At 38.8% G+C, this 13,604-nt stretch overlaps 1 protein-coding gene across 1 annotated transcript in view; it reads right to left on the bottom strand.

Annotated features, from left to right (window-relative positions):
- Nucleotides 1–1,556: 1,556 nt before the first annotated feature.
- COL12A1 (collagen, type XII, alpha 1) overlaps nucleotides 1,557–13,604 on the bottom strand; it is a 60,166-nt gene continuing 48,118 nt past the window's right edge. The window contains exons 46-51 of the mRNA XM_010181289.1: nucleotides 8,407–8,442; nucleotides 8,228–8,294; nucleotides 6,763–6,951; nucleotides 5,631–5,699; nucleotides 4,414–4,584; nucleotides 1,557–2,034 (exon numbers count right to left, since the gene is read on the bottom strand). Coding sequence (XP_010179591.1) covers nucleotides 1,853–2,034; nucleotides 4,414–4,584; nucleotides 5,631–5,699; nucleotides 6,763–6,951; nucleotides 8,228–8,294; nucleotides 8,407–8,442 — 714 coding nt within the window. The 3' untranslated portion in view covers nucleotides 1,557–1,852. The remainder of the gene's footprint in view (nucleotides 2,035–4,413; nucleotides 4,585–5,630; nucleotides 5,700–6,762; nucleotides 6,952–8,227; nucleotides 8,295–8,406; nucleotides 8,443–13,604) is intronic.

Below are 13,604 nucleotides of genomic sequence, written 5' to 3'. Positions count from 1 at the left end.
GTTTGAAATGCCATTTGTTTGCATTTCATTTCACTGATAACCAGTCAGGCAGTCTATGGAGTTGTGTGATTACCACTTGTGGGCACTAAGGCTTGTCATACAGATTCCAGTGTGAATAAAACTCAGTGATGAGGCAGCCAGCCTCACTTCAGGGGCAAACATCTTGCATGATGTTAAGAAAAATCATTCGAGCTTTCCCAATGAAATCAAAAGGCTTTGCTTGAGGTCCTATGACAAAAAGCATTTCTACTTCTAAGACAGACTTTAGTTAAGATACCATGGATAGGAAGGATCACCAGCTGTCCACTCTCTCCTCTGTTAGCAACTGATTCTTCTGGTTGTTTTGTTTTTCTTGTAAGTTTTGCTGTTCTTTTCCAAATAATTTCTAGGTGAAGGTAGACTACAGCCATCACCGTGACCAAAGCTTGTGCTGCTGTGTACGACCTCTTGAGCAGTTGTAGCCAGTTCCTGTACAGTCCCAGCAGGATGGAGCTCAGCGAACACCAGACAACCACTTCCTCGAGAGAGCCATTTGCTAACACTGAACTCAGAGCTGCCGTGGCTACAACAGCACGTGAGGAATTAAAAGTTTGTGTGGCTTCAGGCACTCACTGCAGCTAAGGTAGGTCCTCAGGTGGAAAGAGTCTCTCTTTCTGCAACAGCCACCCATCAGAAACCCCAGAAAAGACAGCAACTGAAGCTCAGAATGAGCTCTTTTATTTCTTCACCAAGACTGAACTTGTTAAAAATCTCATTCATACCTCAGACAGGGGAAGTCTCTCCTGCTTTCATCCACCCACCTCTAGACACCACAGCCCAAATTCCTATTTAAGATTATTTCCATTCCAGTTGATTTTTGGTACCTGGCATTTCCCAATGATTGAGTAAATAACACACATAGAATACCCAGACATCAGTCTCACCATGCCTTTCAAAAAATGCATAGACAGATATTAATTTTCAGTAGTTTTATTGAAAAATGCCTCTTTCATTTCAGAAATAAATAATATAAGGCAGTGAAATTCACAATTTGCAGTTAAAATATAAAAGCAGCAATTCTATATCCATAGTCTTGCAAACAATTTCCAACTGCTTTTGATAACTAAGAAACATTGTATTCTGAAAAAAAAAAAATGTCCATACTAAATATACAACATAAACATGCAATTCCATCTCTGCAGGATTGACTGCAATTTGGCATAAATGTTACTGTGTCTACAAACAAGGAGATTTCAGGCATTATTAAAGTGTATCCAGTCGATACAATGGTTTCAGCTACTTAATGTTTGTGGTGTTTAAAGGAGATGTATAAGAACAGTATATGCTTTGCAAAGTGTAACTAAGAAGAGAAGAAAATGGCAATGATATTGGAAGGAGAGGGATCTTGCTTTTTTAACTAGATAATGCAGACCTGTGATGTGACTGAACTGCAAACATGCATTTGAAAAAGAAGAGAAACGTAGAGCTAAAGCAGACAGTCCTTCGGAAACTTGCAGCAGCTCTGTGGTTATTTTTGTTTTGGTTTTTTGGTTTTCTTTTTTTATTGATTCATTTTTACATTATTTTAATGAAAAGGCAGCACTAGGATAACTGAATGCACATATTAACCTGTATGCAGCCACTGTAAGCAAAAGTATTTTACAAGCATTTCCGGAGCAATATGAAGTCTCTAGGTACACACATTGCTATCCCCACATAAGCACGATACAACACAGAGGTGAGTCTGATATGAAAAGACCAGAAAGCTATACTGGAAAAGAAATTCTGCGCTCTCCCTGTGAGTATCTGCAAATGCAAGCATAGCAAAAACAAAACCCACCAACCAAAAAAACCAAAACAAGACACAGATCTTTTATGGTTTTGTTTTTGCTTTCCTTGACAGCGATCGTTTCCAGCGCATGTGCTCAGGGTATTCTGGTGAATGCATTTCAACTCCATAGTCCTCATACTCGTCCTCTCTCCTTTCTGACTCCATAGGGACTACAAAGGGTTCACCTTCAGGTTGATAGGGTCCACTTTCAGGCACGTATGGCTCTGGTTGAAAATAGTTGTCCGATTGAACAGAATAGTTATCACATGTCTTTGAATCCACAAATACAGTGAAAGTTAAGTTTGCATAATGTTAGTCCAATCTTATTTCCATAAAATAAATATATAAATTAACAGTTCACTGGGGGGGGGGTATTTTTCAGCTTTGTTCATGAATACTTTTTGGTAGTATAATAATAAAGAGTTTAAAATTCATTTTGAAAGGCTTTGTATTTATAATACACAAAACATTGCAGAAAGAGTCTTAAATTATGCACGGGACCAATTATTGTTAAAGAAAACAAAACCAAAGCAAATAAAATAAAAATACTATTTTACAGCTACTTCAGTAAATTCAAGCACTGGACTTTATTTTAGACTGCGTAATTAGTAGGAGACATGGAGCAGGTAAAATGAACAGGTGGGTTTGGCATATACTAATTTTCTCTGAGAAGGGAAAGGTGAGTGTACACGTAACTATCACCAGCGGCAATATACAGTACATGTCATTGTCTCGTGCTGTTCCTCGTAACAAACCGAGTTACAGCTGGTGCTTCAGGAACACCAAAAACTACAGCAAAACAGAAGAGAAATCATTATAAAACCGTGGTATTTATCACTGCAGTTACAGAATCCAAGATTACATATTAAAAAAACAGGCACATGCCCTGATTCAGACATGTTGGTAACAAGCAACAGACAGGTAGGTTTCATAAGTTGTCAAAGATGTTATTCCGGCATATAGCAAGCAGCAGCAGGCTTTTATGCAAAAGCATCACGTAGAGTTGTTAACAGATTTTAGTGGATACGGTCCCATACAAATCATTTACAAGCCACAATTAGTTTACTATTTACATAAGTCATTTCTCATTTACTAGGTTAAATCTGTCTCTCCTAATGGCATTACCTTTGCTGGTTAGTAGTTTTATAAGCCTCCTTCACCACTGAGGCGTTTGATGGTCTGGGTCTTTTTCAAAAGAAAGAAAGACTGTCTATTTTATTATTATTGAAATGCAACAGGCTTAAGGAATTGACATCACTGTCCTTTATCTCATTCACGAGTTGTGTTAGTAAAAAGGATCTCCCCATTTTATGAGGCCAACATGGTTCAAAAACCATATCCGTGGTGAAATATCCATACGGACTCATTTTCTAATAAGCACGTGCGCAAACATCTCAGAAACAGGATTTTCATGTATTCAAACTGTAAGCAGCACTGGCGACTTAGAAAATGTGTTAGCCGAAACCTGAAACAGGTCAAAGATGATGTTAGTCTTTTAAATAGTCCATTTGAGATGCAAAAAACATACTTTCATTCAACTAAATACATAACAGTTAAGTCACAGGCATATATTTATATATGTATACATAGCTGCTTACTAGAAAGGAGAACACTGCTGAATCACAGGTACAATTTTCTTTCGTTTTTCATTTCAATAAGAATTTTGTGCAAGATCTGCATAAACTACCTGGCTCTTTAGCCAGCAGTACTGAGTCTGCAAGTGTGTACATATATATATATATCTATATGTCTCTCTTCTTTTTTTCCTTTCATGGGTACATGCACAATACACTAACAGCAAACCATATCCAATAGCAGTATCACATACACTAATTTTGAGATGTTGCAATGCATACATATTAATTTGTTAACAATACTGTGGTCCTGCAGGATCCCCATGTTAAAATACATTAGAATCTTTCCAGTCAGAAATTGGTGGCGGCTGTAACCTTTTATTTTGATTCCAGAAGCAGCCAACTGTTTTGGGCTACATCCCAGAGTGGAAGGCTGATATGACCCAAGGCTAATCAGAGACTTCATGGTCTTTACTCAGTAGAAATTGTAGGACAGTAGTGTTTTTCAGTTGTCTGCACTGTATCACCGAATGGATTGTCTTTGTGGGAAGTTTTTATTTCAGGTATCAATTTTTGTATAAATAATCCTGATATTGCTCAAAAAGAGACACACGGAAATTGCCAACCACAGCATTCTTTTTATTTTTTCAAGAGAAACATGGAGAATTCAACCTTGTTCTGAAGACAATTGGAAGGGGGAGGGACGGAGGGGAAAAAAGAAGAAGAAGAAAACGGTCACTTAAATCCTATGAGCAACACTATCAACTACTAACCATCTACGTCTAAAAAGAAAAGACTAAAATATTTAGCTACTACTTCCTATTTAAAGCGAATCATGCATAAAATCAAGTATATCTGCATCGAAGCCCACATGACTGTTCATATTCCTGCACATTACAAGGCAGGCCTGCTCACTGCAACCTTCTCCTCCTGACTCAGTCTGTCCAGGCTACAGGACTGCCTCATGTTAATATGAACAGTCACATGTGTGAAGGCTATTTAAGGCAAGTTAAGTTGTTTATAACCTACCTGGGAATCCTTGGCCATTGTAAGGGATGCTAGCACACTGGGACGAATCGCAATATCCTGGTGGCCCTGGGGGTCCTCGAATACCTGCATTTCCAGGACGACCTGGTGGCCCTGGTGGTCCTCGTGATCCTGTGGAGCCTGGTGGACCAGTTCTAGATTCTCCCTGTGGACCTAATTTTAGAATTGAAAGGTTAGGGGGCTGTTTTCTTTAAGAGCCAGCTTGATAAAACCTCAAACATTACTGCCGTCTAGACTACGCAGACTAGGCTATGTCTTTGGTGAGAAAACACTTGCACTTTGTTGCTATATGGGGGTCAACAGAAAGAAAAACAAAGGCAAACTAGAAACCTGACTCATCATTAGTTGCTTCCCCGTGTGTGGCTTATTTAAGGATTTATTCACAGAAACAGATTTAGTAAGGTTTGAGCCAAGTAAGAGACATCAATGAATTCTCTGGTTTATTTCCCCTCTGTGTAAGATACAAAAATCTCAAGGGAGACTACGAGATTAGACAAGCACACTGGATTTCAATTAAAATATAGGAGTACATTAATATTGCTACCCTGTAGCCCCAAGATAGATGAGGTAATGTGGGTTTTTTTGAATCAGTCTTATTTTGGTTAGCAGAAAAGTAAAGTTTCAAGTAACTGGGGATACAATTTGCTGCAAGCATCTTATGGGTCCTGCAATGAAAAACCATGTTTAGCCTAGTGAACTACAAGCAGAAACAAATGATGCAGCTGAATTCTGCCAAGGCATCAGTGAACAAAATTGCATGATATAAAGAGCAAAACCAATGGTCAAATCATCTGACTCTATCATCTGGTAACTCTGCATATGAGAGTATTTTATACTTTGGGGACAATCTGTAGTTCTGTAATCACAAGTACGAAGTAGAACTAGATACTGCAAAAGTGTCATCTGATAACACAACTAAAATATCCATCAAATATTCGGACAACGTATTTTCACAAAATACATTTTCACACAAGCAATTATGACAGATGAGTAGATTACAAGATAAAGAGAAATACCTATTAGCCACATCCAAAAATCTTTCTATGCAAGAGTTTCCACTAAACTCTAATACATGTCAAAAAATACGAAGTGGACAAAGAAAAGTATTTTCATTCGCCATATGTAGTCTGGTTCTCTATGAAGAAATGTTGTCTTTTACTCCTACTTTTCTGTAATCTGATAAAATGAGAAATATTTACCAGGTGGTCCTGGCAAACCTCGTGGTCCTTGAGATCCAGTCCCTCTTTCACCTTTCTCTCCAGGCATTCCTACAAAATAATAATAAAGAAGAAATAAAAACCAAAGGAAGGAAACCACATCAACAAATATTTCTTCATGCTCTCTCACTGATATTAATATTTAGTTCCTTTTACTTAATGTAACAAGGCTGGTCAAACCTCATTTTGTACAGATGTCCAAATGTGCTTTTGGGAAAATAATTTGGATATAAATATACTAATCTAAAAATAAAGTAGGATGCAGAGGTAATTTAGTGTGAATAAACTTCCTCAAACACAGGAAAGTCTTCGAGATACTTAAAACACCATGGAACCTTATTATTTTAAACTATAAGCTGGAAGATATTTTCAAGCTTGCATACTTCTGCTATAAAGGATGCTTTACTCTTTCTCAGAAACAGTTATGATAAGTCTAAGAAACAGTAACATTCAGAAATTCATTCTGCCTTGATTTTTCTCCAGTCATTTTCAAAGATTATACTAAAATATATGCTAAGAAAGCACAGTACTAAGTCTATGATACATTAGAGTAGCTGGAATAAGCATACTACAGTACAGACCCTACATGGCATTGCAGTGATCCAAGGTAGCCACAAAATGTGGTTACCCATATGCTCAAACTCAGTTCAGCGTTGCTTCCCTCTCCCAGAGCACAGCAAAGAGCCATGGATGTAGACCTGATTCTTTCAACTCCTTCTTTTTATTCATGGTAATGACTCATTTTCTCTCTTAATGGGAGTTCTGTTCTGCAAAGAGTTGTGTTACTCAAAACAGCCTTTCAAGATGTAGCTGTTTGGTGCCAGAAGAGTTCTGAGAACTTTCCTGGGATATCCCGTGAAAGCCTGAGACAGCAGCCAAAATGTTATACCAACTTGTGTTTCACGAAACATGAGTAAGGGAGAGACAGAGGAACACACTGAGGTAATTAACGTGGTTCTCCAGAACATCAGTGTCCCTCAGGCAATCTGACCTCACAGGCTACTGCTAGGTGTTGGCTTCCTACTCCGACATGGTAAAGGGATCGGACTGCTCCTCTGGCAGCTTCTGCACTGTGTCCACTGTGAAATACACAGCTGCCTTGGAATTTACTCACCTCTTTCACCGGGTGGTCCTTGGACCCCTGGAGGTCCTGGGAACCCTGGTCTTCCTCCAGGTCCAGGCTCTCCTCTTGTACCAGCAGCTCCTGGGGGACCAGGTGGTCCTGGTGGCCCTGGCTGGTTACGGTTTGAATAATAATCATTCGGGATTTGATTCAGCATTTGATTGAACCGGCTCATTTGACCTTCAAAAGGAAAGAAAAATGGTTCAACAAACCATGTGAAATGAATAAAAGTCTTTTATCAGAGTGGGAAGGAATAACAAATTATCTTTCTTCACTAAATCCCATCCTTGTTCCCATTCAATAAATTACCAGTGAATTAGTACTGATGAATTAGGAAGACTTGAGATGCATAACCGTTAAGAAGGATAAACAGAAATGAAGGACAGAGGGAAGAAAGGTAAGAGGGATTAAGGAAGCCAGTAACATTAACAAAAAATAACTGTAAAGCAGTTAAAGACACAAAATACTTGTTTACAAGAATCTTGCTCTCAGAGCTCTAATTTAGAGCTTCTCCTCTGAAGACCAGAAAGGACTTGTTATACTTCAAAAGATGGAGTATCACAATTCGATGTACTTTCAGAGCTCTGAAGCTACCACAAGCACAGTGTAAATTATTCACATCTAGAGCTGGCAGCACACAGTCTGTGAAGTCATTTTCTTAAAACAGTAAGATTCATTGGCTTGTTCCTGTATGCTTTCTGCATAGAGGCAAATTTCATTTCCAAAGAAAGGTGTCTGAACCCTTAATGATCCAAAAGGTGTAACTGTTTACCTCAGTCAGCACTTGCCCTTGTCATAGAAATAATATTAAGAACAACTGATGGGCACATTTGCCTCTGTCCTTCTCGGCAGGTCTATTGATAGCAAAAGCCTCAGGGACGGAGAGAAAGCTCTGTAGAAAACACTTTCATGGGCTGCAGAGCTGCACTGTGTGGCAGTAGAGGACTGAAATTCAATTTGGACTCCTTATCCAAATAAATATCCTTTTTACTTGCATAGCACAGATGATTCTGTGCACAGTATTTACCCAACACTCATCTGTTTTTTCCTGCTAGCAAAGTATCTGCAGTGAGCATCCTTTTCCTCCCCAATTCCCTCCTCCTGAACATAAGACATGTTTAACAGAAAATGTATACTGATTTTATGACAAAGTAATTTTGGACCAGACTGACAAAAGGAAAGTCACCTTCCTTGTACAGAGTATTAGACTTGCATGTGTATTCTCAAAGATCACAGATTAGTTCATGATCAAACTAGCCATTTGGATCTGGCAAAAATTCAATGCCACATTTTTTTCTCACCAAATCATTGGCACTGGACAGCTATCAGATCACTCAAGCTCTTGCTATGCTCTGTGGCCAGTATACTCACCTTACATTTAAACCATTGTTTTCTCTCTTCATAAGCAAAGCAGTGAATTACTAGCATGAGAAACACAGCAAGCAACACTGTTTACCATTTATCAGTTGTTCACAAACTTGTCTTGCAACTGCTCGCATCATGTTCTGAGAAGCAATGTCACCCTAAATAATCAAAACCAAAACAAGTGTTTCATTAGCAAGTGTCTGTGCTTTTAAAGACATAGTGTCTAATAAAAGAAAAATCTTAGAAAAAACAACTTTAAAGCACACTTACTCTGTCACCTTTTTCTCCTTTCATTCCAGGTGCACCCTAAAATAAATACAATATAAATAAAACAACTGAAAGATTATGTTATTTCAACCCACCTATAGGTTTGAGACATGCAATTTTAGAAAACATTCTGACTCCTTCAGGAAGACACAGAGCACTGGACCAGGCTGCCCAGACAGGTTGTGGAGTCCCCTTCTCTGCAGACATTCAAAACCCACCTGGACGCCTTCCTGTGTGAACTCCTCTGGGTGATCCTGCTCTGGCAGGGGTTGGACTGGATGATCTCCAACCCTACAATGCTATGATTCTGTGATAGACCTGTTCCTCCTTGAACTTCACATTTTAAAAATGCTAAAGCAGGTGCCAGAAAAGACTGGACAAGCAATGATCCTCTGTGTATGATCAAATGCACTGACAGATGCAGAAGAAAAAGATCTGATGGAAAAATTCAAACTAGGGCCAAAGAAAATGATGTATTCTGACACTGGGACCCTGCTGGCAATTTGAAAGTTGAATTTCTAGTATCATGGTTCTGTAAATGGTGAATGGCCTTGTACAAGTTATATATGACCGTTTAATCTTAAGTCTTAAACTAACTCACTGTTCAAGAGAGTAAGCTAAGAATAACATGTCTAGGAAGGGAAGCTGTCTTCTTGAACCCACAAAAACCAGACCCTGTGTTAAGCAAAAAAGCGCTATGCAGAGATGACACATAAGATGGAGAGAGGTGCCATTAAATGTTTATTTATAACGACAGCTTCCCCACCAATTCTCAACCATTTCTAGTCTCACAATAGTATCATAGAAGTCTTAGCATGACCTGCTTCATAATTATTGACATTTGCCAAGATCTAACTTTTGTCTAACAGCAATTTGCCTTTGAATACTCTAGTGGTTGTTGTGAGTTTTTTGGTTTTCAAGAAACTATGTAAGAAGACAACCAGAAGGATTGATTCTAGTTTATATATATGTGTGTGTGTGTGTGTTTGTGGCTGGAAAAACATCAGGTACGTTGTAAAGAAGTTTTTAAATGCTGAACAGGAAGTATGCACACACAATCTACTCTGCAAACAAATTTTTGTGTGTGCACCACTCACACATTTTGAGACTTTTAGCCTTAAGTTTGCATTCCACCGCTAGCAAAGAAAAGCATCAAGGGAGAGCAAACCCAACTTTCCACAGAAAATGTTGTTACAATGCTTGGTATGATGGATTATTAAAGATTTTCAAAATAGACAGCAATGCTCTCAGAAGGATGTTTATAACTTGCTTTAGTCTATAACTGGCTTTAGTCTATTTGACATGGTTGTGGCCACAGAAAACATTGAAGATGCCCATTTAAAATAAGTAGAACATTAGATTCACAGTCATTTGTTTTAACTGCTAGGTCACCTTTTGAAAAATCTAAAAATCTGCAAAGTGTTTTAAAACTATTTTTTTTTAATTTTGACATCAAAATACAGAAGAAAAAAAATAAAAGAAAAATACTGCATGAACTCCTTAGGAAGTCATCATGAATAGCCCTTCCAATGTTCTTGAACACTCACTGGGACAAATGCCACGTGTGTGACAAATTCCAGGACGGTACAAACAAAACCTTGCCCTAAACTATGGCTCCTGAAGTGACCAGTGTGAGTTTCACAGTTGACTTCAGGGGATGCAGAGTTAGGCTGCAGCTGAGTCCTGCTAAAAACCTCTTGTAAATTCACCTGCCAGAGTGTGTCCAAAGAGCACAGAAGCTTTGTCAGTCAAGCAAAAAGGGGCTACTATGAGTTCAAATACATTGCCACTTGTAGCCTAAATCACTATTTGAACGTAAGTCATCTGAAAGGTGAAAGATCAGTTTGGTCATCTGCTGCTCTGCATGCCTTTAGTTACACATACACCCTAAGTATCATTGCTTTTTACATCGGCCTATTTCTTTAAGAAGCCTGTTTATCACCATTAACAAACCAAAGGCTAAGTGTGGGCCGCAGCTGTTTCTCATAACATTCCTACAGTACCCGCAATTAAGTTCAACAACACAAGACAACACATCATTCCACTGAGGTCACTGCAGATACAATTCAAATGCAGTGGCACTGTTTCATAGTTTTTGGGCACTGCTCAAGGTTTTGGGCAAACAGATTCCCATGGGGCATGTTGGGGTGTGAACTCTGAATTCTATCTGAGCTTCTCTGCAGTAGTGCTCCGGACACCTACCCCATGACATGCCACAGAAAATATGAGGCAGCTCATCCATCAGCGAGTTAAGTAGTTGGCACACAATACATTTGCATGATGCATAACCAATAATTCATGCAACATTAATTGTACAGACTCAAATGAAAGATCTAGAATAGCGACACCATAAATGTGCCACTGGAGTTATGCCACCAGTGAGACAGTTACTAATATCTACACAATATACCCATCAAACTGATGAATATTCTCTCCCTTCTGTCCTTCACTCTTTCATCTCTATCTTCTCTTACTCTGTGAAGCCCACAGGGAAAAGGTCTGCCTTTTAGTTTTAGTCAAACACAGCCACGTGCTGAAACAGACCACGGACTTGTAAATGCCACAACAATGCAAGTAAAGTGTATTAAAACCATCAGGAAAATATGACATTTCTATCTGTCATTCTCTAAATACCATTGTGGTAACTGCTGATGTACTGAAGCTCTAAAAGAGATGTTAATTTGACCCTGAATTCAACAGACATTAACATCTCAGTCATAAATTATCACATTTATCAGAAATATCCATTGAACAAAATTGCAGGTTTTTCACTTGCATTAGTCTATAACATTAAAATCCGGGGAAAAATATCGACAAATTATTCAATGTTTCTCCTTCTGTGTGAAAATCGGCAATTTTTGCTATTTTCTGAAAGCATATTCATTTGAAATTATCTGCTGAGTATATATTTATAACACCTACTCATTGTATTACCATTCTTTCTATGGCTTTCACAGTACAACCTTGTGTTGCTTTGACATGACTAAATCATGTAGTACATCTTCTTGTTCATTCACTAGGTAAGTGCAAGCATTAGAAATCAGATTTCTGGTCTACTACCCCAGCAATATTCTAAAAATTACTCAGCCCTGTTCCAATGATTTCACTTGCTAAAGCATTCACACACCAGAAATTAATCAAAATGTTCAAATCCTATATGCTGTTTCTGGAAATATTTTTGCTGGCTGGTCAAGAAAAGTTCTCCAGGCTGTCCTCAGCCACAAGCCATGTTGGTAAGACAGGACAGTGCTCTGGTAATAAAAGCACAACACAGCTCCAAAGTATTGCCAACAAAGGTCCCCCAGCCAGAAAAGCGCTAAGGTCATTCCTTAATTGTGAGCGCTACACAATCAATTTTACAGTTCATTGAAATCAAATGAGCCCCATTCTTCAATCTGTGACCTTGCAAAGACACACCGATTCAGCCTCATGAGTGGAAATTTAAAGGCCAAACTAATTTTAAATTCTGAAGATTAGAGGCTGACTGGCTATGTTATCAACAAAGTTCATTTTCCACCTGGATATTTTGGAAATATGATTTCAGAATAATTATTACAGCCGCAATTACTGAGCTGCTATTAGCATCTTCCTCCCACTCGGTTAGAGTCTGCTTATATATCCGTTTATTTTCTTTAAATAGACAAAAACACGCGATTTAGCCAGCAGCCTGCCGGCATTTTGAGAAGCAGCAGCTGCTGCTGACATTCTGTTTTGCTGATATCCTGTGATGAGGGAGTTACTTGGGGTCAGTGTGAGGAAAAGCTGGTTTATGCTGCACGTGGGATTTTCCTGAGCTGTGGGATGAAGGCTGAGGCTGCAGCAAAGTTCTACAGCTGAAGGAGGACAGAACAAAGGAAGTTTTGCTATTTTTTCTTTAACAGATAATGTGCTCAACTGTTTTCCCCACAGGAATGCTTGCTCCCCACAGCAACCACCAGTTTGCTACTCCCAAAGCGGCATCTTTTTGAGACCTCATCCAGGATGTCTGCATAGATGGATCAGTGAATACATGGCAGTAGAGAATGGAAAACTCTGAAAAACTACATTTAACTCACAGCAAACATCCCCCTTACATGCTTGGTATTACCCTCTAAAGGTTTTCACAGGCTGTTTAGTCCTGGAGGCATCAGTCTAATAGCACCTTATATATAGAACATAAATGCCCTGCATTATTTCCTGGGGGTCTTCTAGATAACAAAGCCAGACCCTGTTGTCACAGCCTGTTTTATAAACAAGACAGCTCCACCTCACGATGACTCTGCCTGCCTATCCATCCATTACCATTTTCACTCTCATACCTATAAAACAACAGTACTGGAACTTTTATTCTCTGGTATTTCAACTTCTTCTATTTCCAATTACATTTATTCACAGAAAACGTGTATCTGTTTATTTTTGAGCCAATATCCTCTTTTAGCTTAATGACACTGTCTTACCCTTGCCGGTTGTTACCCTGTGATATATGTACTGAATACTACTGAATTCTCACCCTCTCTTTAACCAGACAGAGGACAGATACATTAGTTTCCTCTAGGACAGCCAATGCGCAGCTCTCCATAGATTTACTGACTTATTTGTGTTCTTACTGCTCCTTTCATGGTTTTGTTACTACACTGAAATAAATACACAAGTTTTTCTTAGAAGTAGTTATAAGCAGATTATAAAGTGAAATTTCATCTTTCCATGAAAATTCTGTTAATGCCGCAAGTATAAACTCGTTCTTGTGCAAATATACACTGAGGTAAAGAAACATTTACAGTCATATTTGTGGTGTGGTCTGCCTTGCTAACACATCAGGGAAGAGCTCCAATTGACCGCGTTCACTGGAAATGTCTTTGCAACACCAAGGCTCCACATAATTTTCACGTAACTGTATCTTTTGCCTGGGATGTAATGTTGCCTTGTAGGGGTCTATCCCCTGACTTGCACTGCACAGTACCAACAGTACAGATTGTTCAGGAAGAAGAAAAAACAGCAGGATGTAGTCAAAAATTATTTACTCCTTGTATTTACCAGAGGCAACTTGAAGCCTCATTGTCTTTCTCCAGGACAGGAAGTTACAAATTCAGGCAGGCCTGAACTATGATTCAGGACACTGCAAGTTGCATTTGGCTGCACCTTTGGCAATTCTAATCCTGGATACAAAGGAAAGCGTTGAAATTCTGTCCACCAGGAGTCTGATAAAACATCTGTGCAAGGTG

The sequence above is a fragment of the Mesitornis unicolor genome, unplaced genomic scaffold (assembly GCF_000695765.1).
Source record: "Mesitornis unicolor isolate BGI_N332 unplaced genomic scaffold, ASM69576v1 scaffold5273, whole genome shotgun sequence".
Lineage (NCBI taxonomy): Eukaryota > Metazoa > Chordata > Aves > Mesitornithiformes > Mesitornithidae > Mesitornis > Mesitornis unicolor.
Note: the sequence above shows the minus strand (reverse complement) of the source record. Positions and strands in the feature narration are given on the sequence as shown.